Genomic DNA, 24,183 nt, shown 5'->3' on the forward strand with positions numbered 1-24,183 from the left:
TGGCGGGGCTCCCGTCCCGCTGGGCAGAGGCGGAGGCGGAGGGAAGGCGGGTTGCTCCCTTGGTCTGTGGCCAGCAAGCCGCCGGGGCGTTCCGCCGGAGACCGAAAATGTGGTTTCATCCCACCCTGGGGTCTTGGGGAGAGGCGGCAACGCCAGCTGCCCCCGCCGCCCTTTCTCTGTCAGGTGGACGCTTAAGTTCCTGTGCCGCGGCCGGAGGAGGGTCAGTGCTGGACGTGGTTCCCGAGTTTAAAAGCAAACAAACAACAAACAAACAAAAAAAGAACCGGGTTTTGTGCACAGTTGTTTGTTTGTAGGGAGGAACAAACTACTTGTAACTCGGTTTCAAGTTGTGATGAAGTCTTGATGGAGGAAGAGGCAAGTTTTTGACTGGGAAGGGGCATTTATAGCCAGTCCTTGACTTACATAGACTTTAACTAGGCAAAAGAGAGGCTGTTTCCCTTTTGCAAAATGCGAATGAACTTACTAAAACTTCTTCAGAAGAAACAAAGTAGCCCGTGGAAGGGTTTGTAGAGGAGTGGGAGGCAGTGAAAGGCAAAAAGGCAGTTACCACAAGTGACCCAGGAGGTCCTAAGGAAAAAAATATTGTAAGAACATGAAAAATCCTTCACCCTGAGATCTGTTAAACACTGAAAGAAGTTGTCCGGGGAGGCTGTAGATTATCCAGCCTTCGGGATAGTCAGAGTTCAACTGGACAAAGCTCTGAGGAACTGAATGGGGGTGGGAACAACTTCCAGAAGTACTTTCCAGCCTGATTTTTCTTATGACTATATGCAGTGGAATTGTAGTTTGGACCAGCGTGGTGTGGGAGAGGATTTCTGCTGAAAGATCTGATGTGTGGTAGTGCATTACCACATCAGGAGGTGTTTTATATTTGAGAAATAGACAATAAATACACAGGATGATAAATAGTTGTAACTTTGGCAAAAGGTTTCACAGACCTATGTTTTTCTTAGTTTGTCTAGTTTATATTGAGGTTTGACTGGGTGCTTCATGCTCTGTCATCCAGAAGCTTGGCTATGGGAGAAAGTAACCTGGCATATTTAATGACAGTTCCTTGTCTAAAGCTACAGGTACAAATCCTAATGTAGACATTGTGATTTCAAGGTAGCCTTTCTAATTTAGCTTATGAACAGTGAAATCTGTCCCTCCAGATTGTCCCTGTGAGAGCTGATGTGCCAACCTGTATTGTCTGTATGAGTGTTGGTTTGGATGATTAACTCTTCATTTGAAGTACCACAGAGATGTGTGAAACCTGTTTTGTTACATTAGTTGTGATCACAAAGACTTCCCTCTCCTCTTAATCCTTGTGGTTAAGAGTTATTCTTTGTGGTAACCTCACACTTGGTTTATTATTTATTTTCGAGGAAGAATTCATTATTAATCAGAGTTGGAAGGTCTCTGATGCTGCCAAGGTGTGCATGTGGATGTAAGTGACGTCTCAAGTCAAAACTGCGTGCTTTTTAGCATTATGTGACTAACACTCGTTTGGGGATTGTTGTGTGGGTAACATCTGCAAAAACAAGGGGCAGACAAACATGAAAGGATAGGATGAGGCAGACACTGTGAACCAGAAGCAGAAGTGCTGCATGGTGTATTTCTGTGACATATTGATGCGTAGTCTCCTGCTTTGGCATGATGAGGTAGCAGGGACCCGGAATGCACTGTTGCAGAGGGAATGAGTATAGTGCATCTTAGAACTGATATTAGGAGCTGGTGAGAGGTAGAAAGGTGGAGTTTTCTCACTGAATGTTGTTCTACTAAGTCTTAATTTTATTATTTTTTTAATAAGAAGTACTATTGCTGAATTAAAACAATGAAGGGTCTGTGAATAAATCTGATGAGATGGTAAAGTATCCCAAATGTGGCATATTCATTTACTTGCATAAATGGGGGAATCTGTGTGTTGGGTTCTTAGTTCTTGGAGGGATTTGATTGTGTGTCCTCTTTATCTGAGGTGTTAAAATGCTGTAGCAGTTAATTTAGTTATTGGCCATACAGATACTTGATTCAGTGATGAAAGAAGGCAGGATCATGAGGTGCAGAAGTGGTGGCATCAGTAGATAGTCTGGACAGACTTAGAGGGAATGTTGTGGGGGAGTGTGGTCACAGCTTGCTTGGAAACTCGCCTCTTGGGGAGGTGCAGCAGAGAGGCAAAACTAGGTTTTCTGTGTAGGTAAAGTTCCTCTGCTGGTGTTTCCTGAAATGCCCCCAGTGTCACCTGCAGAGAGAGACAAGCTCAGACAGACAAGAGTCTCACTGTGTAGCTGGGAATGTGGTATAGGAGAAAAGTGTTTAGACTTACTGGGAACTGCAGAAACATGGAACAGAGGGAGCTTGTGTTGAGAGGAAAAAACTTAATCTAGAGAAAATCAAAACCAGGCTTCTGGCACTTAAAATTGAAAAGCTTTCATAGGGGAACTATAACGGTTTCTTAAAGGCAGAGTGTCAGGTGTGGAAGAGCACACAGTTTGGGATGATGGGTTTCCTTGGGGTGAGGTTGTAAGATCCATTTGCCTTCAAACAAGCATCAGGATTGAGGTTGGCAGAATGGAGTAGAAATGGCAAAGGGTAATTTCAACAAATAGTCCTATTTTAGCAGGATTTGGGGGGTTGGAGTGGAGAAAAGGTTGGCTGGACCAAAGCGTATGTGCTTCTACAAACAAATCTGGAAAGTACAACAGGGAACTGGGAAAGTACAAACAGGCTGGTCTGAAATGGGAATGTTTATCCAAAAGGCTTATCAGACCTGTGAGTGGGACCTTCTAATACTAGGGCAAAAATTACACAGGAAAGATGGAATAACTCAGAGAAATGGCAGTATGTGTTGAAGAAAGATTTAATGTCAAATCTGATTCCTGGTGGGTGTTGCCAGTAAAAGGCATCTGAACTGAAGTACCAGCCCTGTGGAGAACAAACAACCTGGTTGCTGACCACCCAACGTGATGGAGGGAATGATTGTTCTGTTAAAGGAAATTAGAGGGGCAGCAAGGGCTGCATAGAAGAGCAAAGGAAGAATTGCTTCTCCTCGCGTAGGCTGGATCACACACGTCCGGGTGTAACACCAAGTGCGATTGTTTAGATGCCGTAAATGATGATTTCTTAGAGCCACTACTCAGAGAAGCCCCAAGAAAAGCAGCAGTTATTGGGTTGATCTGAAGCAGTACTCAGGTAATTGGATTCACATGTTGCTTTAGAACAGCCAGACTGTAGTTTTAATATTCTTGCAGGAATAATAAAAGCCAAAGTAACGACTGGTGTGTTTAATTTCGGAAGGGGGAATTACATAAGATGAGAAGGCTCGTTAATTGACATATGGGTTAAATATAAAAACCAGAATAAGGCAGACCAAAAGAGTTTGAGAAACAGCTTGCAAAATGGATAAATCCTGGGTGGGGCAGGAAGAGATGGCCACAAAATTTGTAAGACTGTAAGGGGAGAAGAAAGAACACTTACAGAAAGTAGAACGTAAATTAAAAGCTTAGTTGTTTATGTGTACTCATGTTCACTGTGGAGGTGTTTAGGGACTTTTTAATGGATAAATGATGACATGATAAGTGTCTCGGATACTTTGAATGCAGTATCCTAATGAGAAGTGTAATGGCAGGCTCTGAGGCAGAATTTTTCTCTATGGGGAGAATCATTGAAGGACATGTCTCATTAATATGACAAGAGAATTTGCTTTAGACAGAACCAACAACATGAACATCCTATGCGATATGGGCATAGAATTGTTTTTATCCAGTTGAATTTCATGGGGATTTGGTAAAGCATATGCTTTTCTGTCTATTTGTAAATCTGCTAAAAGAAAAGAGAACAGTCAGTAAAGAGTTGCAGAAGGATCTCTCAATTTTGAAAAACTGGGCAGTGAAAATAGGGCTGGCAATTTTGTGTTGTTAAATGCAAAGTAACACAAATGATTCTAACTTTATATACTCATTGATGGGTTTTTACTTTGGAATTTCTAACCAACAATTCCTACTTAGGAAAGTTGTCTTGGAGTTATACTTGATTATTCTAGAGAAAGTCAGCTCCTAATATTGCTTTCTTGAAAAGTAATGGGCTATTTAGACAAGAAAGAAAACACCAGTAATATGTACAGCTGTGATTTGACCATATCTTGAGCCTGGTGTGTACAGTCTGCTTTTGTCTTCTTTCCATTACCCAAACATGTTGTAACTGAAGGGTTGTAAGATGCATATTCTTTACAAGGAACAATTAAATAGGTAGGACTTGTCAATCCAAAAAGGGTATCTTTGAAAAACACTTAAGTTCTGTAAAAGTACAAATGCTGCAGGGAGAGTTGGTGGAGAAACAATAGATATTTATTCACTTAATACAAAAACTAGGAGGCACCTGATACTTATGTGTAATTTGTGTAGTTTTGAAAATTGACCAGACAAATTAATTGAGGAAAAATCCACCAAGGACAATAAAACTATGGCAACTGTGGTTCATAGATCCTTTGAGCTAAAGGTTCTTGGAAGCTAGGAGACTAGTATCAAAGGAGCAGCGATGGTTGTTCTGTTCCCTGGTTGACATCTGACACTGGATGGTGTCAGTGCAAAGATGTTGGTTAGGTAGACATTTGGCCTGACTCACTGTAGCTTTTCTAATGTGATGCAGGGAAAAAGTGCTCCTGCACAAACTGTCTGCCCCTGTGATATATGCACTGTGCCACTGGAAAAACCCTACTTCATGGTCTTCCATGGGAGGCAGCAACCACTCCTCTGAAATTCTACTTTGTTATCATCATTCCTCCAAGTTTGTCAATTTTGCACAGCCAGTGGCATCACAGGTGCAAAGAAAAATTGGAAGAAGCATAGGTGTTTGTTTCACTCTCCCTTCTAGAAACTATAAAATGTTACGCTTTATCTTAAAATGTCATAATCTTTGGATGGCATTTCTATTTGATCTCTTCAGTTTGTGGCTGATTTTAAAGTTGTGAGATGTCTTTGCCATCAACTTCACCAATTCTCATAATGTGGAACTGGGAAAAATGTTTGTCTGTGGGGTGGGGGAGGGATGTACCTTAGTAACTGTATGTGTGCCTCTCAAAAAAAAAATTATTCTTATTATATAAGAGTCCAAAAGAATTCAAAACGCATTGGACAAACTAAGTCGACTACAGCATTCCTCTCTTCCAGTTTATTTTCCAGTTGGTGTGAGACCAGAAGGCAAATGATCCTACACAGGCAGCCTCACTCTGCACGCTGAGATCATGGAGTCGCAGAATGGCTGAGGTTGGAAGAGACCTCTTGGGATCATCCAGTCCAACCCCATGCTCAAGCAGGGGCTGCCTAGAGCAGGTTGCCTGGGACTGTGTCCGGTCAGGTTTTGAATGTCTCCATGGATGGATACTGTAGAACCTCTCTGGGCAACCTGTGCCAGTGTTTGACCACCCTCACAGTAAAAATTTATTTCCTGGTGTTCAGATTGAATTTCCTGTTTTTAAATTTCGTGCTCACAAGACTCTGTGCCATTTAAAAGAGATGTGGTGTACATCAGCACGGAGCTAAGAGAAGTGGGAGGCTGAAGCAGGCCAAGGCGTCCAGCCAGGGTATGAGGAACGTCGCAGGAGCCACCAGTGGCAGGAGTCTGGAAGTGCAGCTGTTCTTACTGCAGCTAGTAGCAGTTTTAATTCATGCTAACTCAGTATACAGCGGGACTATTTCTAATTCTAGAGGGAGCTTGTTGACTGATTTGTACAATAAAATACCTGAGCATTTTCATGTGGAAACACAGTGTTCAGCATTAGTTGGTTGTCAGGCACAGTTAGTGGAGTTTTTGGTGTCTGGGAACCACAGTTTTAGGCTTGTCTCACAAAAGATCTCTGCTTCCTGCTGTTAGTTAAAGGTCAGAATATCTTGGTTTTTGTTTTTTTTTTTCTAAATTTAGGACACTTGACTTTTCATTTTCATTTCATTTGCTTTGTTTTTAAAGGCAGCGGGACATCCCTGTTATCTCTAGCAGGTAATGATATCTCTCAGCATTTGCCTCTAAATCAGGTTCTGTTTCATCTGGACTGTCAAAATAACTGGCTGTTACAGAGAAGTGATGAATTAAATACTACCTACATGTGATTTATCTGTATTTTCACAGTACTTACTGTAAAAGAAGAAAACTGCATCACTATCAGTATTAAATTGTCATGAAATCCCACACTTGCCAGTTTTTCTTCATGTGTCTGTTAGGGTGACATGGTGTGTGAAGAGGAAATACGGAATCAATGGGTGTGTGACATACTTGTGAAGACAGAGAGCTTGTGTAGCATTGCGAACTAAATGGCAATGACATGAGGTAGAAATGGCAAAAGTAACTGGAGACAGAAATGCTCTATTTCTTTCCCTTCCCACTTGTACAGCTCTCATACCATACATATTTGTCTTTTTATGTAAACTGTAAGTATAGATTTTTCCACATGTTATTGAAAGCTCTTTTTTTTTTCCTTTTTCCCCAGGAAAATGGGTCATGCCAGAGACTTCAAAAACTTATGGGAATTAACTCTTAACTTATTTTCATGGATCCTTTATAGGAAGAACAAAACTTCAGTTATTTTCTGAGATAATAAGGAAGATTTTTTTTTTTTTACATCAGACTATGTAACCTTTTTCTAATCCGTAACATTGCCTTCTTTTCTTTATTTTACTAGTTATTGGACAACCTGCGAAGAGTAAGCATCCAAAAGAACCTGGGGAAAACAAAATTAAGCCTGTTAACAAAAAAGTAAAACAAAAAATCCCCAAAATGAAGGAGAGAGAATCTGCTGACTCCTCTTTGAAGTCCCAGTCCATACTGACACAGGTGATGGATAAAGGTCGTTTCCAGAAACTAGCTGCCACTTTAAGCCTGTCTGCAGGACAAAGCGTAGAACTGCGATGTAAGGGGAGTAATGTTACTTGGAACTATCCTTCATATTTAGACACTTTTAAAGATTCCAGACTCAGGTAAGCTATTTTTCATTTTCAAATCCAGAATTTTTTTTTCCTACCCCTTTCAACACCATTGGTTTGTTCGTTTGTTTACATTTTTACAATCATGATGTTCCACCTAGTGGTTTCTAATGTCAACAAAAAAGGATGAGCACCTTTCAGTCATCACCAATTACTGCTCTGTGATTTGTACTGTGGAATAGTCTTGTAGCATGTGAACTGGATTTCCTTCAGACGAGTCTACAGTAGAAGATGGGCTCTAGCGGGACACCAGTGTGCTCCAACCACTAAGAAGGAACTACATTAGAGCCAGTCCAAAGTAAAACTCTCCAGTGTGTGCATGTGCATGTCAGGTACTCGCTACCAACTCTAGTGCTTTACAGAGACCTGCTCCTGATGGGCTGTACTGGTTGCTAATGCAGTTACCGCCTGAGTTACCACTAAAATTAATTTCCTGAAGAGGCTCAAACTGGCACCTCTCAACTAGCAAAAAATTACACCAACTGCCACGCTAAGGAGCAAGAAAGAGTAGTCCTTACTTTTTCAGTCAAAGTTGCCTTTGTGTGCAAAAGGGAATTGCAAGGTTTGTAGTGTGGCACAGTTTAATGCTGAGGATAGTCACCTTGAGTTTGGGAGGGCTTTTTCTTTCATCTAGTGACATCTTAATGGAAACTGCATAAATAGCTGTTAGAGCAGGAAGAGGAACAGAGGACTCTCTCCCTTTCTCTACCCCACCAGGTGAGTGTCCTGTTGCTCTAAACATCTTCTCCAAAAACCCATACACTGGTGTGCCTTCCCAGATTTTGAGGATAGTACAAATAGCTAAATGTAGATTAAGTGTAGTAATTTAGTTCTGTATTTGAAGAGGAAGGGTGTATGAATAGCTTAAGGATGTTTTCCACAGGCATTTGTTTTGCCATGAGTAGTGTTTGTTTTCACTGTCTGTTTCATGGAGTTGTATGTGTCTGTGAAAGACAAGTAGAGAGGAAACTGTGGAGCACTGTGAACAATGCCCTAAGAAAGAGCCCTAAGGAGTTTTTCTTGCATTATTAGGTGAGAGGGGCACAGATGTATGATCAAAGGTATCAACTCCTTTTGTCCTTTTGTTCCCAAATAAAGTACCAGTGTGTGTATGCTCTCTAAATAACTGAGGTTGTCTGAATCTCTGTGATCCGTTTCACTTATTTACCTTAAAATCACTCCCAAGCAATTATTTTTTCAGATATATTCTTCTCCTTTCCAATTCTCTTTTCAAAGAGGAGTGTTGAAGATTGGCAGCTATACACTGTGATCTCTAGCATATCCTTCTGAAATTCATGAGCCAGTTCTTACCTGAGTGTTTATTTGCTTGGTCCCCTGATGGCTGAGAAGTTCAAGAATGACGATGGCTGCATAAACTTCTGTAGCTAGTGCAGGGCTTCTGTCATAGTAAGTTAAACAGCAAGGATATTTCTGCTGAGGGCTTATCGCAGCGATATCTCCAAAAGATCTTGTGGCTTATTTAAATAACTGCTGCTTTTTCTTTTGCGAGAAAGAATGGTTTATCTGGATGTATTCCAGTAGGTGGCAGGTATCAGCTGCAATACAGGCCTGGCCTTCCAGCAAGCCAAAGCTGAATGTGCAAAATAATATCGACAGGGAGCGTGTGTCTGTGGTGTTTGTCGCTTGCAAGTGTTTTGTGCATTTGCAAATAGGTTGTTGGCATGATTTGCTCCTGTAGACCTCCAGGTCATGTTATCTGACTGTTAGCATCTGGCGTTGAAGAAGGCGAGGCAAGTATTCACAGTTTTTGGAGAGGAATCTGAATGTTTCTTTATTATTTGTTTGACTTTATGTTCCTCTCTAGCAAAATTACTTTTCTAGTGAAGCACATGGAACAAAATACAAGAATTTAAGGTAGTTCAGGGAAAAAAAGATAGGCATTTCCTGACTGTGCAGTTTGGCATTCTGTAGTAGTTTTGGACTCCGTTGCCTCAACAGTTTACCTTTCTGTTCTCACTCAAGTTCACAATGTTTGTAATATTTTAACCAGATAATGAAAAATAATAATTTCACACAAAATAAATGCTATAAAATTTTGACTGGGTGGATGTAACTTGCCTAAATATTTATTTTCTTTTAGAAGTATGTTAGGCTTATATTTAAGGGTCTATATTGAAATATGATGATCTTTGCTTTAGAAAAATGATTTTGTAATAAGTTATAGAAGCAGTAAAACTGAGTTAGACTGAATCAACAATTTTAAATGTAAGCAGAAGTTCCTATAATTAACTAGAGAAATTGAAAACATAGATTAGTAGTACACTTCAGAGTCACAGAATAGTAATAATTTATGGAGATGTTGACCACAGTTTTGTGCAGTTATATTTTCATCACATTTTTAGCATTACTTTGGTAATTATCTCAAGATCTCTGCTGTAGTGCTAATAGGTGCATATGAAACAAAGTCTGCTTTATAGAGTGTGAAATATGAAACATATTCTGTGGTTTTAGAAAGCTTTGATTGAATCTAACTGGAAATATCATAAAGAGAGCATGTTACGTGGTTAGCTCAGTTGGTAGTCTTTGTAAGTGAACTCGCAGTAGAAAAGGTTATTAACAATGTTATCATCTTTCAAGAGGATCTTGGATCTTCCTCATGGCCCACAAAAGACCGTGCACCAAGCACCAACCACAATAGGCAAATCTTGAAATTTTACTGATATATTACACTCATGATTTTAAAACAAAATGCTGAATATAGGGCAAGGGGGTTGGAAAGCAGAAAAATTATTAGCAAATATTGCTAATAGCTACAGCAAAAGTTGTTTAATCTTCTAGATAGATATATGCCCAGTATCTTCGAAGATTTTTTGAGTGCTTAAAGACTAAGTATAAGATAATCCCTTAATTACCAATTAGTGAGGTGTGGAGTGAAACACGAACTAATTAACTGGGCTGGGCTTTTTTACCTTGAATTTCCTTGCTGGTCTTGCTGGAGTTGGGGCAGTGGTACAAACCAGAGTTGGTGGCAGCATCAGGGGGAAGTGGTTGGGGTCTGAGGAGGTAATGGAAAGTGAAGAAGGAGTAGGTTGCTGGGCCTGGAGGATGAATGAGGAGGAGAGACAATGGCAGTGAGGTCTGTGCAATTGCTGGGGACTAATGACTGCCATTCTTTTGTATGTCCCCACAGCAACAGATGCTCAGGCATCTTTTCTTTAAATAATAGCAGTGATGTACAAATTCAGCTGCTGTGGTGGGAATTGTAACAATAAACAATGTGTTTTACATTTCCTGGGAACTGCTAACATCCTCTAACTCTTACCTGCTACAAGAGGAGGCTTTAAAGACGCTGGCATCTAACAATTGCAATTACGGGAGGCAGAAGAGACCTTAAGGTTCAGGGTGCTGAGGGTGTTTGTAGCTCCATTGGTCAGAGGCTTTATTACAACAGCGGTCCAGGGCAGGAGCTGACGCTGAAGATGCTCACTGTGTTTTGTTTCCTGTTTGTAGTGCTGGGAGAAGAGGGTGTTTTGGTTTGCAACTAGTTAAATTCAGCATCCACGTAATATATTTCCTATGGGTGGCTGCAAAAAGCCAGATGTTTTGTCTCCATGCTGTGCTTATCACATTTTTAACTCACCCATATGGTAAGAATACAGCAGCCTGGAGGACAATATGGCTTTTCTAAGAAGGAAGAGATTATAAATAGAAAAGCCACTTCTGCAGTATTAGTGACTACACTTGCTTTGAGTTTATCTTTGTAGGTGTACTTTATGACCTGATAAATGAAATATTTTTGCTTGCTGCACTAGAGAGTCTCAGTTTTTAATAGGTCTGTAGATATTAACATCTGCTAAAATTATCATATGGAGGGAGGGGAAGACATTGAGTGAAAGGAGGAGGAAGACTTTTTGGCTATTTTATTGTTGAGACAGAGGAAAAATCCTCTCTTTCCACTAACCTAACTGGAGTAAATAACAGTACACACTGAAATTATTTGTTTCGCTTCAGAGCATCTTAGAATCATAGAATAGGTTGGGTTGGAAGTGACCTTTAAAGGTCACCTAGTCCAACCCCCCTGCAGTGAGCAGGGACATCTTCAACTAGATCAGGTTGCTCAGGGCCCCATCTGGTCTGACCTTGAATGTTTCCAGGGTTGGGGCTTCTAACGAATCTCTGGGCAACCTATTCCAATGTTTCACCACCCTCAGTGTAAAAAATTCCTTCCTTATATCTAGTCTGAATCTACCCTCTTTTAGTTCCAAACCATTTCCCTTTGTCCTGTTGCTACAGGCCCTGCTAAAAGGTCTGTCCCCATCGTTCTTACAGGCCTCTTTTAAGTATTGAAAGGCCTCAATAAGGTCTCCCTGGAGCCTCTTCTTCTCCAGGCTGAACAACCCCAACTCTCCCAGCCTGTCCTCATCGGAGAGGTGTTCCATCCCTCTGATCATTTTTGTGGCCCTCTTCTGGACCAGCTCCAACAGGCATGTGTCTTTCCTGTGCTGAGGACTCCAGAGCTGGATGCAGTACTCCAGATGGAGTCTCACCAGAGCAGAGGAGCAGAATCACCTCCCTCGACCTGCTGCCACGCTTCTTTTGATGCAGCCCAGGAAATAGTTGGCCTTCTGGGCTGCAAGTGCACATTGCTGGCTCATGTCTAGCTTTTCATCCAGCAGTACCCCTAAGTCCTTCTCTGCAGGGCTGCTCTCAATGCCTTCATCCCCCAGCCTGCATTGATTTTGGGTATTGTCCCAATCCAGGTGCAGGACCTTGCACTTGGCATTGTTGAACCTCATGAGGTTCACACATGCCCACTTCTTGAGTTTGTCCAGGTCCTTCTGGATGGTATCCAGAAGGCATGTCAACTGCACCACTCAGCTTGGTGTCATCTGCAAACTTGCTGAGGGTGCACTCCATCCCACTGTCTGTCATTGATGTCCCGATACAGACCCCTGAGGGACACCACTTGTCACCAGTCTCCATCTAGATATTGAGTCATTGACTACTGCCCTCTGGATGCAATCATCCATCCAATTCCTCATCTGCTGAACAGTCCACCCATCAAACCTGTATCTCTCCAATTTAGAGAGAAGGATGTTGTGGGGGACCATGTCAAAGGCCTTACAGAAGTCCAGATAGATGACATCCATAGCTCTTCCCTTGTCCACTGATGTCACTTTATGATAGAAGGCCACTAAGTTGGTGGCCTTGCAGTGCAGCTCTGGGGAGAAAGCTGGAATCATGCAGACTTGGCTCCCAAGTTTGCTTCAGATTGAGCTTATTTCCTGTAATGCTCTCTTGCCTTGCGCAGCATAAATACACCCTGCAGGTAACTTTTTGTCTGGTAATTTTGTGTCCTGGCTAAACTGGCCAAAATTTTTGGTGGTGCTAACCATCAAAGATAGCTTGTGCACTTCCAGAACAGAAGGGCTGGAATGCTGTTTTCTAACATGCATAACAAATCAATGACTGTAGGCTCACCCAGTAACTGGATCTGCAATGTATGAGAAGGATCAAAAACTGGAAGGGATGAAAGAAAACTAAGGGCAAGCACATTGTCCCTTTCTTAGGCCTTATAGCAAAAAGCTGCTCTAGATGAAGGCACTCTAACTTCACATAGTCTGCTCTGCCTGACTTGGAGCATAGGTCTCTCACTTGCTGAAGACCATCTGTATTTATCACAGAACTTCATCCAATAAATAAAATCATGTGGAATGGAACTGCTTCAGTGGAAGAAGCTGTGGCAAAGAGCTGGACGTGCATCACACGTACACAGGGGGTGTGTGGACAGGAGCATTCCCACAAGCATTGAGGAAACTGTGTGTTGTAGAAGGCAAAACCAGGCTGCTCAGTGAACGCAGGCTCCTGCTGACTGAGTGGGACATTGGTTGTGCTCATGTGTATGACTGAATTTAATTTGGTTCCGTGGGCTCTGGAGTCTGAAAGGTAGGGATTTTTTTCTTGTGTTAAACAGTAACATGTTATGTTCCTTTCCTAGCGAGGTTGTGTTTGAAATAAGCTCTCTTGTCACAATGAATGCAGCTGCTTGAGAGGAGTTTGCTAGATGCTCTTTGAGTGGTGCTATCATAGAATCATAGAATGTTGTGAGTTGGAAGGGACCCACAAGGATCACCGAATCCAACTCCTGTCCTAGCATAGGACAATCCCAAGATTCAGAGCACGTGTCTGAGGGCCTCATACAAAACTTTTTGTATCTCTTTTTTTTTTTTTTTTAAAGCTTCTGAACTGGCATAGGTTTTCTGGCAAAGATCTTTTGAACTTCAAATAACTAGAGCTTAGTAAGGTGAATGTATGGAATAAGATTTTGGAGTAGTTTTCTAGTTTCTTTAAGCAGTCTTGAAATGTTTTTATATACAACATTTTTACTTTGTGATTTTCACTTACTGAGCACAGCAAAGTTTTGGCTTTTGCATAAGATTTCCCAGGATCTAAAATACTCACAAAATAAAAATTACCCTGGAAACACTGGTGAGCTGCAGGATTTACCATTTATAATTTACTTTTTCTGGCTTGTTTTGTCTGCTTAAAATGGTCATGTCACAAGTTTTAATACTTCTGCTCTCAGTTGCCAGGTTCTGTTAGTGCATGTTTGTGGATGACTACCTTACTAGGCTATTTCCATTGACTACTGGATAGCTTGTTCTCAGTTAAGTAGAACACTCTGTACAATAATTAATTAACTCTGACCTTATTTTTCTGTCTGTTGGTATTCCGAGCTATACTTCAGTGTCTGCATTAATGGTTGGAGGCAAAAATATTCTGGCATAATGGTTTCTCTGTAATGTTGACATTTAGTACTGGATACTTGCAAAACGTTTTATGCTGATGTAGTCATGTAGCCTATGAAAAGTGAACTATGAAACTAAATAATAGTAATAATAGTAATAGTAATAATAATGATACAGACTGGGACATGTTTTGGATTTCTCTTTTCTCCTTGTTGGGTATGATACACAACAGGATCTTTTGTATGAATAAGAATCTCTCAAAGCTGATCCAGAAACTGAAGATAAATTACAATGTAAGGTACTGCATATGTCAAAATGAAAATGCTACTACTCCATAATTACGTGATTACAAAAAGTGGAATGAGATGAGGTTGTTTAGGACAAGCACGTCAGCGGGTAGGAAATGTGATTTGCCTGTTTTCTTAGGCAGGCTTCAAAACTGCCCTGTGAGGGATGAGTGTGCTAATGGTGTCTGAGGGCTTTAATGGAAAAGGTAGTTCTCAATTAGCCCTGTTTGGGTTGTGCATTTGGTCTGGTTTTAATTTCTAAGCTACTGGCCTTGGTTGGAGGCTGAATGTTGGGTGACATGAACCGTTGCTCATGATTGCTGGTAGTAGTGCAAACTGCTAGCACAATACCTGGGGAGCCAGAAATTTTGGGAAGTGTGTGTAGCTGGAAGTAGTGGCCTCTCTGTTTAAGCAACTGTTCTGCCTGCAAAGGAGATGTGAGCAAAACAGAGCATTTAGAGCATACAGCACAGTCAGGCCTGTCCAGAGTGTTACACGGTGATAAGGTGTTTAGAGCATAAGAGTTTCTTCAAAGCATGCTAATCCCAGAAGTAAATGATTCAGTCAGGCACCTGCCTTACAGAATAACTGTCCCATTAATAAGAAGAAATAGGAGGATAACAAATATTCAGAGAACCCACCATTGAATAAGAGTATGGGAGCTGTTCAGACTTACTTAATGCAAGTTGCATATTTGTCCAGACCCCATTTGAAACACTGAAGTTTGCTATCAAATGCCTAAAACAGAAAAAAAATCTCTCCTGACTTGATTAGAACAGAAATGATGTTGTAACTTAATGTCTTGCAAAGGAAAGCAGGAAGCCCTTGTGTTCTGGATGTGCTACCATGTAAAAGCAGCAGTGGAGTGCATCAGTACTGCCACAGGGCTGTTCTGTCCGGGTTCCCTTAGAACTGCTACTGTTGGACCATTGCTTTTGCAATCCATCAAAAGGCAACACAGCAGACTGCCAAAAAAAGAGAACAAGATGAGATTGTAGGTGCTGAATTTCATAGATAGGACATTTGGCCCTTAGAAACTTTGTCAGTATCAACATATGTATCTACATATTTATAAATGTTTAAACATTTACAAATGTCAGTCCACTGAGAGATATAGCTGGGAAATTCAGGAGAAGGAGGAAAAAAAGCAAATCAAGTCTGGAGTAACCACACAGGCTAAATTTTGTGATTGACACTGCCAGTACACCTCCAGTAGTTCTCAGGGTCACACTCTGGAATAGCTGAGGGGTGATGAGGAAACTCCAGTGAGAAGACGCCAGTGGCTTAGGGCAGAGGAGTAGGCAATGCAAAATGACTTGCTTGCAGAACACAGCCAAGCTGAGACAGAAGCTCTTTATGATGGTGTTTGCAGGTGGAAACTTGGACCAGTATGTTAAAGATGGGAAAGCGTTCAGACTGAAAGCAGGCATAAATCATCAAACAAACTCTTTAATTAAAGTACCTGGTACTTACTGCTCCTCAATTATCTTTGTCATATACTGTTGAAGCAGTGCTACAGTTAATGGTATCAAAAAAGGACTGAGATGTATGCAGGTTGAGTTGGAGCATGACAGTACGGGATATACATGGACAAACTGAGACAAAGCATAGGTGAACATACTGTCTCCAGCAGTCACAGTCCAGTTTCAGAATGGGGACTGAAAGGAACCCGAAAATGAACTGTACAAGACAAAAGCTCGCAAGCACTTGTGTGTGGTTGAAATCAATAAAACTACTCATGTAAGCAGGTCTTTGCTGGAGCAAAAGGGGAAGCTGCAACATAGCTCTGAAAGCAAAAGGTGGGTCAGTTACAGAGTAGGAATAAAAAAAAATTAAAAGTAGAAGTGAACTGACAGAAATGTACGAGGAAATACATCTGTGCTTGTCTGTGCCATTTGTTTTTCTTCTCCCCAGTATAAAGCAGCTTGACAGGTACAGTCAGCTGCTCCTCGCAAACGCCACTGCGGCAGACACAGGTGAATATAGCTGCTGGCTCCAGCTGTGCCATGGTAACAAATGCAGGAAGGATGAGACTAAAACAGGTTCAACTTACATCTTTTTCACAGGTAATTAACTCCCTAGGGGATTACTAATGGAAATATATTTGCTAGTAAGATAGGAATAAAGCTACATCAGTGATTTCACTGTCAAGATTTTTCTTCCACAGTTTTCATCTTTTTTAGTGGACATTAAGGAAGATGGTTCTGGTGAGCAGATAATTACTTGCTTAGTGTGATTTATGAGTCCATTTTCCCTATGGATTATGCTACATGTGTACCCAAAATAATGCATAATGCAGTGGAAAGCAAATACCTTTGAAAATACTAACAACACATTCTGAGGGTCTTCTACAAAATGAATAAAATGTTTAATTTTTGGAAATGTGTCTGGATAAAGAAAATAAATCTGTACAGAAGATTCATTTTGTCATGGCATTCTGGTGACCGTGTGAGCTCCTCCCATGACCCCCTTCCAGTTACCTGCACCAGCTTAAAAAAATCTTGACCTCATTGATCTTGGTAAGGCCACAGTTTCTTGCAAGAGTCTATATAGCATGTTGAGAGGCAAAACACCCTTGAGTACATGTGTTGGCCCACAGAGCTTGAGGTTGACTGTAGCCCTTGACACTGCATGGACAGGGTCATAGTAGGTAACTGTGCACGGTTTACTGCTACTTGGTACAACAGAACTGAAATCAAGTGGTTAATTTGTTCTTCTCATGGGAAAAATTCTGAATGGTAAAACAACGTTCACTGCCTGATTAGAGCTAAAGCATTCTTGGCTAGCAAATATTTCAGTACAAAATGCTGAGACAGGGTTGTTTGTGATACGTTTTGGAGCTAAATTAGACGATGAGACTGTGCAGAAGTCATTTATGAGATGCGCTTAATGTTCTGAGGATACATTCCTTCAGAAAGGCTGAAGTAAACTTTTCAGTCAAGTTATTATGTAAATGCTTGTTCTAGAAAGAGGAATTTCAGCTTTATATTTCTAAGCAGCATGCCAAATACGGAAATACTCTTTAACTGTCATTCTAAAAGCTCTAAATATTTTAGCTGCATAGAGCAGTAAATAAAATGTTTTGCCTAAAACCGTATGCATAAAAGGGCTGTAGCTCCAAAGAATATCTCTTTCTGCTAGCACTTATCTTCCCAGTGGTGCTGGGTTTTTTGTGGGTTACTCTTTAAAAAAAGTGGGTGAGTGAACAGAATTAAATCCAGATGAGTATTTGGAAAACTTATTAAAAAGAAATTCCAAAGATTTTCTTAAGATTAAAAAAAATGTTATTACAGTGAAGAATTCTTTGTTTTTCTCTTTGATTTAACGTTTTTCATGTAAACTGTGTAAATATAAACAGGTGAGAAAAGTTTTTTCTTTTGTGTGGGCATATTTAAAGCAAAAAGCTTTGGGTTAATTTTTGAAGTTGCTCATAACCGTCTTCTTTTGTGATATGTACTTTCTCTTCTTTCTGTTAAACCAACGTGTAAGTATTATTCTAACTGTATCAACTCTTCTGCACAGATAAAGAGGAACTTTTTGTACCTACTCCCAGTTATTTTGAGATTGTCTACCTGAATCCAGATAAACCTGCAGTCATCCCATGCCGTGTTACTACTCCTTCAGCAAAAGTAACTCTACACAGGGAATTTCCAGCAGAAGAAATTGAAACAGATGGAACTGATATTATTTATGATGTGAAGAAAGGTTTTGTCTACCAGCACCCTACTTCTGATCATAAAGGTATTGTCTACTGCAAAGCAGAGTCACAGGGAGCACCTCAGATTTCCATCAAGTATCACCTACTGTACGTGGAAGGTAAGGTGCAGTTTTGTATATGCTTACAACGACTCCTGTTTCTTCTGCTGACATTGCTTATAGAGCAATTTTAGCAATTTTTTTTTAAAGCAAAATAAGTAATGTAATCACAGAGTTTAAAAATCTTGATCAAAAGTATGTGTGATAAAACTTTTTAGGTTTAAATTCCAGCAATTGCCCAGTGTAGAGGGGAAAGCTGCAGGTGTACATTGCTCACCTGTTGCATTAAGCAAACTGAGGCAAAAATTGACTCTTAAGTTATATTGGTATATTTAACCTTAGAAACTAATTTTCTGTTTCCAAACACTGTCTTTCTATCAGTTCCCAAGGGCCCGCCCTCAACCACAATTGCAGCGTCATCCAATAGAGCAGAAGTCAGTGACAGCGTTGATATAATCTGTACAGTCCTTGGGGAGCCAGATGTAGATGTGAACTTCAGGTGGCAGTACCCAGGGCAAGAGGTAAGAGAAGTATGCCTTGGCTGAAATAGTTTGTTCTTCATAAAGGCCATGCTGTGAGTGCCAGTCAGCGTCCAGATTTGGAGTAAAGATTCTTTCAGATTGTGGTGTCTGCCTTTTGCTAGTTCAGGCACGCTGGCAGGAGGAGGCAGCACATCCCTTTTGAACTTCAGCCCATCTTTCTCTGAGAGCCTAGAAGTAGCACAGGAATTAAGCTGGAGAGCTCTGCCCATGTTAGCAAAAATCAAGCTCAGCAAAGCTCACTCCTCCCTCAGGTTTCCACTCCAGAGACACTTGGCCTCTGGCAGCATTTAGAAAGAAAAGCTTCAGACAGGGTCAAAGCCAGACAGCGTCAGGAAGCTATTCTAGGGCAAGCCACAAAGCCTCCCTGATGCCTCTGCATTTGATATCCCTTCCATCTCCATGGCTTGGGCACATGAGTCACTCACAGCACAGAATCTTTAAGCTTAATTGTTGCCCACATCCAGAGGCACAGAAATCTGCTTCTGCCCAATCTGAAAGAATCCACTGGAAACATCCAGTGAATCTTAGAACTTTGTTGGTCCTTTTTCTTGCACAAAATGAGGTGTATCTGACTAGCAACATTGATGGTCTGCTCTCTTCTCCCTCTACCCATCCTGACCAGTTACAGTAGGGACTTGTTTCTTTACCAGCCTCATCTCTACTGCTGTTTATCCTAAGCAGGCTAGGAGCAAAGGAAGGACTGCTGGAAGATGAAATCCTTCACCAGAGGAAAGGGATCCTCTAGGACCTGAGGGTTTGCATTATATTCCATTTGCCAGCCCTCCTGGTGCTGAGTTGCCAAAGGACAATACAGAGCTTGCTCATAAGGTACTTGTATCAGCACTGGTCTCCCTGAGCCAGCATAGAATTAAATAGTTTAACAGCAGAGGTAGTTGCTTGAGTGATTTGAGTGCAGTGCTTACTAGGCCTGAGAACATTCAAATCTAAAGCTCCAGAAGTTTGTTGTGGCCATTAAGACAGATGCTGTAGCACTCCACTGCCATGGGAGGTGCGTGCATTTTCAGGGGAAAAAATAGGGAGAGGGCAAGTGAGCACAGAAGGGATTTCAGCTGCTGGTGAGAGCACTGGGCATGTAGAAAGAGGTTTCTAGTCCTTGCTTAGATGTTCATTCTTTCACCTTTCCCTCTCCCCTCCACCTATTCTTTTTTTTTTTTCTTCTGCTTAAAAAGAGCCTATTGAAGTCTGAGAGTTCATGAGCCATTACCAACTTCCCCTCCCTGCTCTGCCCTGCTGTTAAACGAGGGCAGCCTCAACTGCATTTGGTGAGGGGCTTGGTACTGATAGCATGAATTAGACGGCGACTGTTGGATGGAGCACCAGAAGAGTTGGGCAGAATTTCTGTTTCTAGTGTCTGTTTGCAGTTAGGAAGGAAAGGGGCAGATGTCTAAACGAGCAGAGAAACTTGCAGCTCTTGGTGAAATAAAAAGGGAAAACTGAAGTGCCTCCAAGTTTGGGGAACTGCAGAGCAATAGTGTTCTTTGAGTTAAATGCCCAGTGCCTTCCTCTGAATTTAGCTCCTAGCACTACTTTGAGTGAGATGCATCAACAAATGGCAGTGTCTCTGTCCTTCAAGGTGGGGCTTTAACTCTGACACTCTTATAACAGTTCAGTCTTTTGGGTGGGGAGAGAAGAAATGCCCCTGCTGATCACATTGACTTTCTTGATTGATAGTTTTCTGTGTTTTTCTGTGGGTTTGTTTTTAGCTTCCTGTGTTATCTGTTTATTGGACTGTAATTTTATGTCTTTTGTAACTAACTGTAATTACTAAGAACAAACAAACAATTGAAGGAATTAAATTCTAGGCTAAGCCTGGCCTTCCAAAACTGTACCTTATTAGTGTCCACCCCTTGCTACTGTTCCAGCTGAATGGCTGCCCAAGCCTGGTTACTGGCTGTTCCTGGCCTGGTTGCTTCCAGTGGTCTTAGAGCACACGATGCAGCACTGGCATGTGCATTACAGTTATATCTCTCTAGCTCTGCTGAATATAAACAGCCAAACACAGCCCAGCTATCTCCCTTGTTGGCTGTGGATACTGCAGCTGCAGTGCAGGGCACACGTGCTATCAGCAGAGGGCTGCACCCTCTCGCTGCACCCACCTGCGGGGGCTGAGAGATGTTGGCCTGTGGCCTGCATCTGCCCTGGGAAGGGCTGATGTGCTTATCCACTGGAGTAAACAATCTCAGCTCCAGCTGTGCCTGGGGATAGGGAGGGAAAAGTTGTGTTTGGGTTTCTGCCCCAACAAAATTATTAAATGTCAGTGCAGAAGCATTTTATGCTTGTTGGAGGCTTAACGTTTATTAAGGAAGTATTCACATACTGCCAAGGGAACAAAAAGTGAGGGTGGAAAGAGAAGAGAGAGGACTATATCAGTGATGCTGGTCAGATACACCTCCTTTTGTGCAAGAAAAGGGACTGAGGAAGTTCTAAGATTCACTGGATGTTTCCATTCATTGCTGCTGCTTTCAGTGCAAGGAGATCAGTGATAGTTTTTGTTCCCCATCACACCCCACCCAGCACCTGGGCTGTCACCTACCACTTGATCCCTGAGCAGAAGCAGCACTTCAATCCCTGCTTGCTCCTAGGTACATTGCATTGGCGAGACCTTCATCTCATGGCTGTAGTCACTAACCCCTCCCTTTTACTTTTTTTCACTTGGTTGTTTTGTTCCCTTGCCACTCCCTGACAACTGCACTTGCTTATTCACCTGCTGTGAATGCATACTGATGCAAACGGATCCACTCCTTAACATGATTCCCTGAAACTAGCTTCAAAGCAGAAGGCAATTAGTTTGAGAAAAACTGGGCTAGCAGGAGCCCAGCCAGGCAAATAGCATCTGCCTTATATGGCCTTTACCTTCACTTTCAGCCGGGCTGGGGAAGTTCTACTTGCTATATTTAAGAACTAATTTAGGCTTGAATTAAGTGTGTAGTAATATTTGATTGTAGGTAGCACTTGATTTTCACACTGGGAAAAGGAGATAGTGCTCTACGAGGTAGAGCTTTGCTAAGCGACTTGATTCCTTCTAAAGGGTTAAGAATTTCCAGATGAGATGATTACCAGTTTTTCAGAAAAGCTGTTGCTAGCTGTAAATGCCACTATGCGACACCCCTAAGCTTCAGGAGGACTGGCAGCTTCTTCTGTGCTGGTCATTTTGCAAGCACAAGATCGTAGCTGTGGCTCTAGCTAAGTGTCTAACATCCTTTTGGTACTATTAGCTTAAGGCTTGTAGCATTCATCTTGGTGAATGGCCAATCCATCTATTTCATGAAGCAAGAGGAGATGGCTTGCAAGCAGAAACCTCTCTCTCTTACCAGTTTTATCCAGGTTATTGGTGTAGCACAAGCCAACATGTTTAAAGCTGCTGGCATGATGGATTATGGAAGGAAAGAGACCACCTTAGTCTATCTTTGGGCCAGTTTCATCCAGTCCTTTGCAAACTTCTGAGGTGCCAGGGAATGTGACCTGATAAACAGTCCACCAGAGAATTCTCTTATAGAAGAAGGAAAAAAAAAAAGCATGTTATAAATATAACAACAAAATCTAAAAAGCATCCTTGTTACATGCACGTTTTGGAAAGCATAATGTAAGGATTAATTTAGAAGCGTTAGTGAATTATTACTGTTTGCTTATTCTCTAAAATACAGTGTTTCTGAAATTAGAGGAGGAGGAATTAGTTTGCAGCACGATTTAAAGCTATTCTCTGTGCTAAAAGAGAACTAGGTAAAGCTTGGCCAACTAACTCATGCCACTGCTGCCTTCTTTTTTTGAGACATGCTGAAAGTCTGAAAAATAAGCTCACACATCTATCCTGGCACCTCTGCCACGATACCTATTTGATCAAGTACCCAAATGCAACCTTAGTAAGTAAGTGGCCCAGAAGTGCAACTGAGTTCATTCATACATCCCAGGCAGAGCTTTGGCAGCCTGTCACCCATCTAAAGACACACAGAACCTGCACTCAGAGGGGAAGAACCATTGTGTTGTCCTTATTTGCCGTAACTTATTGGTGTGTCAGTGTTGACACAGGAATGTTGCTGCATCTGCCAGGCACCTTCCACTGCCTCACTTAAGGCTGACTTTTGGATATAGGCTCCTACTCTCTGACCTCTTGCTTCAGGGTTTAATAGGGTACAAACACACTTTGCAGAATCATGTATTTTCTTATTGAGCTAGTTGGGTTTTGTTTTGTTTTGTTTTCTGCTTTTAAACAGTCTGAGAGGCCTGTGATTATCCAAAACTTCTGGAGATTGATAAACAGAGGAACTGGCCATACCACAAGGATTTCAAAGAGCATTCTTGTTGTTGAAGATTTTGAAGCCAGAGATGCTGGAAACTACATTTGTATAGCTCAGAACCTACAAGGAGAAACAACAGTAGCTACTAAAGTTGAACTAAATTGATAGGAAAGGCTTCTGGACATAGAATGAACTGTATGCTATTTGACCTTATAGCCATTTATTTTCTTTTTTAGTGTTTAAATGTAAAGTTTTCTCTATCACTGTCTCTTTTCATAGGTCATTGCATTCCATATTCACTAGCTTGACAGGCCAAACCAGAGTTCTCTATGCCCAGCAGTAGTCAGTTGTGAATTAATAAAACTACTATGAAGCATTAAAGTTTAAGCCTGAACATGCATAGGGCTTATATTTAGGAATAGGTGCTCCTGGGTTTTCCTTTGCATATGGTCTTTCTTCTCAAACTCATTTCATAAAGTTAACCTGCTGTACAGTTTGCACCTTTTTTGTGTATGTGAGAACTGAGAGGGTATGAAATACCCTCAAAAATCCACCAAGCAGGTGTATCTTTTCTGGTGCTGTGCAATATTAAAGTTTAGGGTACTGTACATGTTTAAAACAACAACAAAAAAAACCCTCAGAAAAATCCTCATGTTACAGAATTAGCCAATATCAAATGTTTATTTTGCAAGAATAATTAAATTTCTGAACATTATTAAAATGTAAATGTGTGTGTGCATGTATGTGTGTGTGTTCATTTCATTTACATTAAAGTTCTCACTCCTGGGGAACGTTGATACTAAGTACATGTTAAGGTGCTAGAGGATATCTCCAGAGACTGGTAAGTGGGTGGCATGTTGGATTTTCCTTATGATGTGGTTGCATTCTTACAACCTTATAACTTGTAGCGTACTTAAGAGTTCACTCCTCAATAGATATATGGTGTTATGTTTACTAAATTATGTAGCAAATTATGCTTGCTAAGGGCAAAACTTGCATTTATTTATATAGGATACAGAATAAAAAAAACCCCCAAAACCCTAAATGTAACATTAGAATAACATTTGACTATACAGCAGAATCTCTTCTCAGGTTAGTAACAAGTTCAACTCCATTGCATTAATTTACTTAGGAGAAAAGGAAAGTTGTTTCATTTGCACAGAACTGTATCTGGATAAATAAGCAACTGCTGCTCTCTCCTTGTATTGATAACCGAACCCAGGTTTCTTGCAGAGAAAAGGTAAGATCTTGATAACAGTGTTGTTGGATGTTTTGACAATGTTTTTTCTTCCCAGCCTCAAGCACAGAATCCATGGAAGTCAGAACTTCCACTATACTCAGTAGTGTAATTGTGTGACAAAAAATGTCTTGATGTAACCCGTTTTATTTACGAGGCATGTGAAAAACGGCTTGTTCTGAGCACACAAGGAACCAAACCAGGAACTGGTCCCTTGGCTCTTGCACACTTCAGTGTGTCTCAGCCTGCATTTGACTAGAATTCCTAACGCTTTCTTCTGGTGAAGGCTTGAAGGAAGCCCTTTGCTCCAGATAATTCAGGCCTCTGAGCAGATGTGTACAGTATTGCTTCACTATCGATAGAGAAAGCAAGTTAAATACTAATGTAAAATGGCAGCTTCTCAGTAATGTCTTTAAACTGATTA

General features: G+C 41.2%; 1 protein-coding gene across 1 annotated transcript; it reads left to right on the top strand.

Moving 5' to 3' along the window:
- Positions 1 to 6,276: 6,276 nt before the first annotated feature.
- PDGFRL (platelet derived growth factor receptor like) lies at positions 6,277 to 22,782 on the top strand (the record flags this gene model as incomplete). The annotated part of the gene is given in 6 exon segments (XM_010170303.2): positions 6,277 to 6,412; positions 6,671 to 6,965; positions 15,883 to 16,034; positions 17,491 to 17,784; positions 18,106 to 18,245; positions 22,499 to 22,782. Coding segments are annotated over 6 exon segments (1,206 nt in total), but the record flags the coding sequence as incomplete, so codon positions are not given.
- Positions 22,783 to 24,183: the final 1,401 nt, after the last annotated feature.

The sequence above is a fragment of the Antrostomus carolinensis genome, unplaced genomic scaffold (assembly GCF_000700745.2).
Source record: "Antrostomus carolinensis isolate BGI_N321 unplaced genomic scaffold, ASM70074v2 scaffold14516, whole genome shotgun sequence".
NCBI lineage: Eukaryota > Metazoa > Chordata > Aves > Caprimulgiformes > Caprimulgidae > Antrostomus > Antrostomus carolinensis.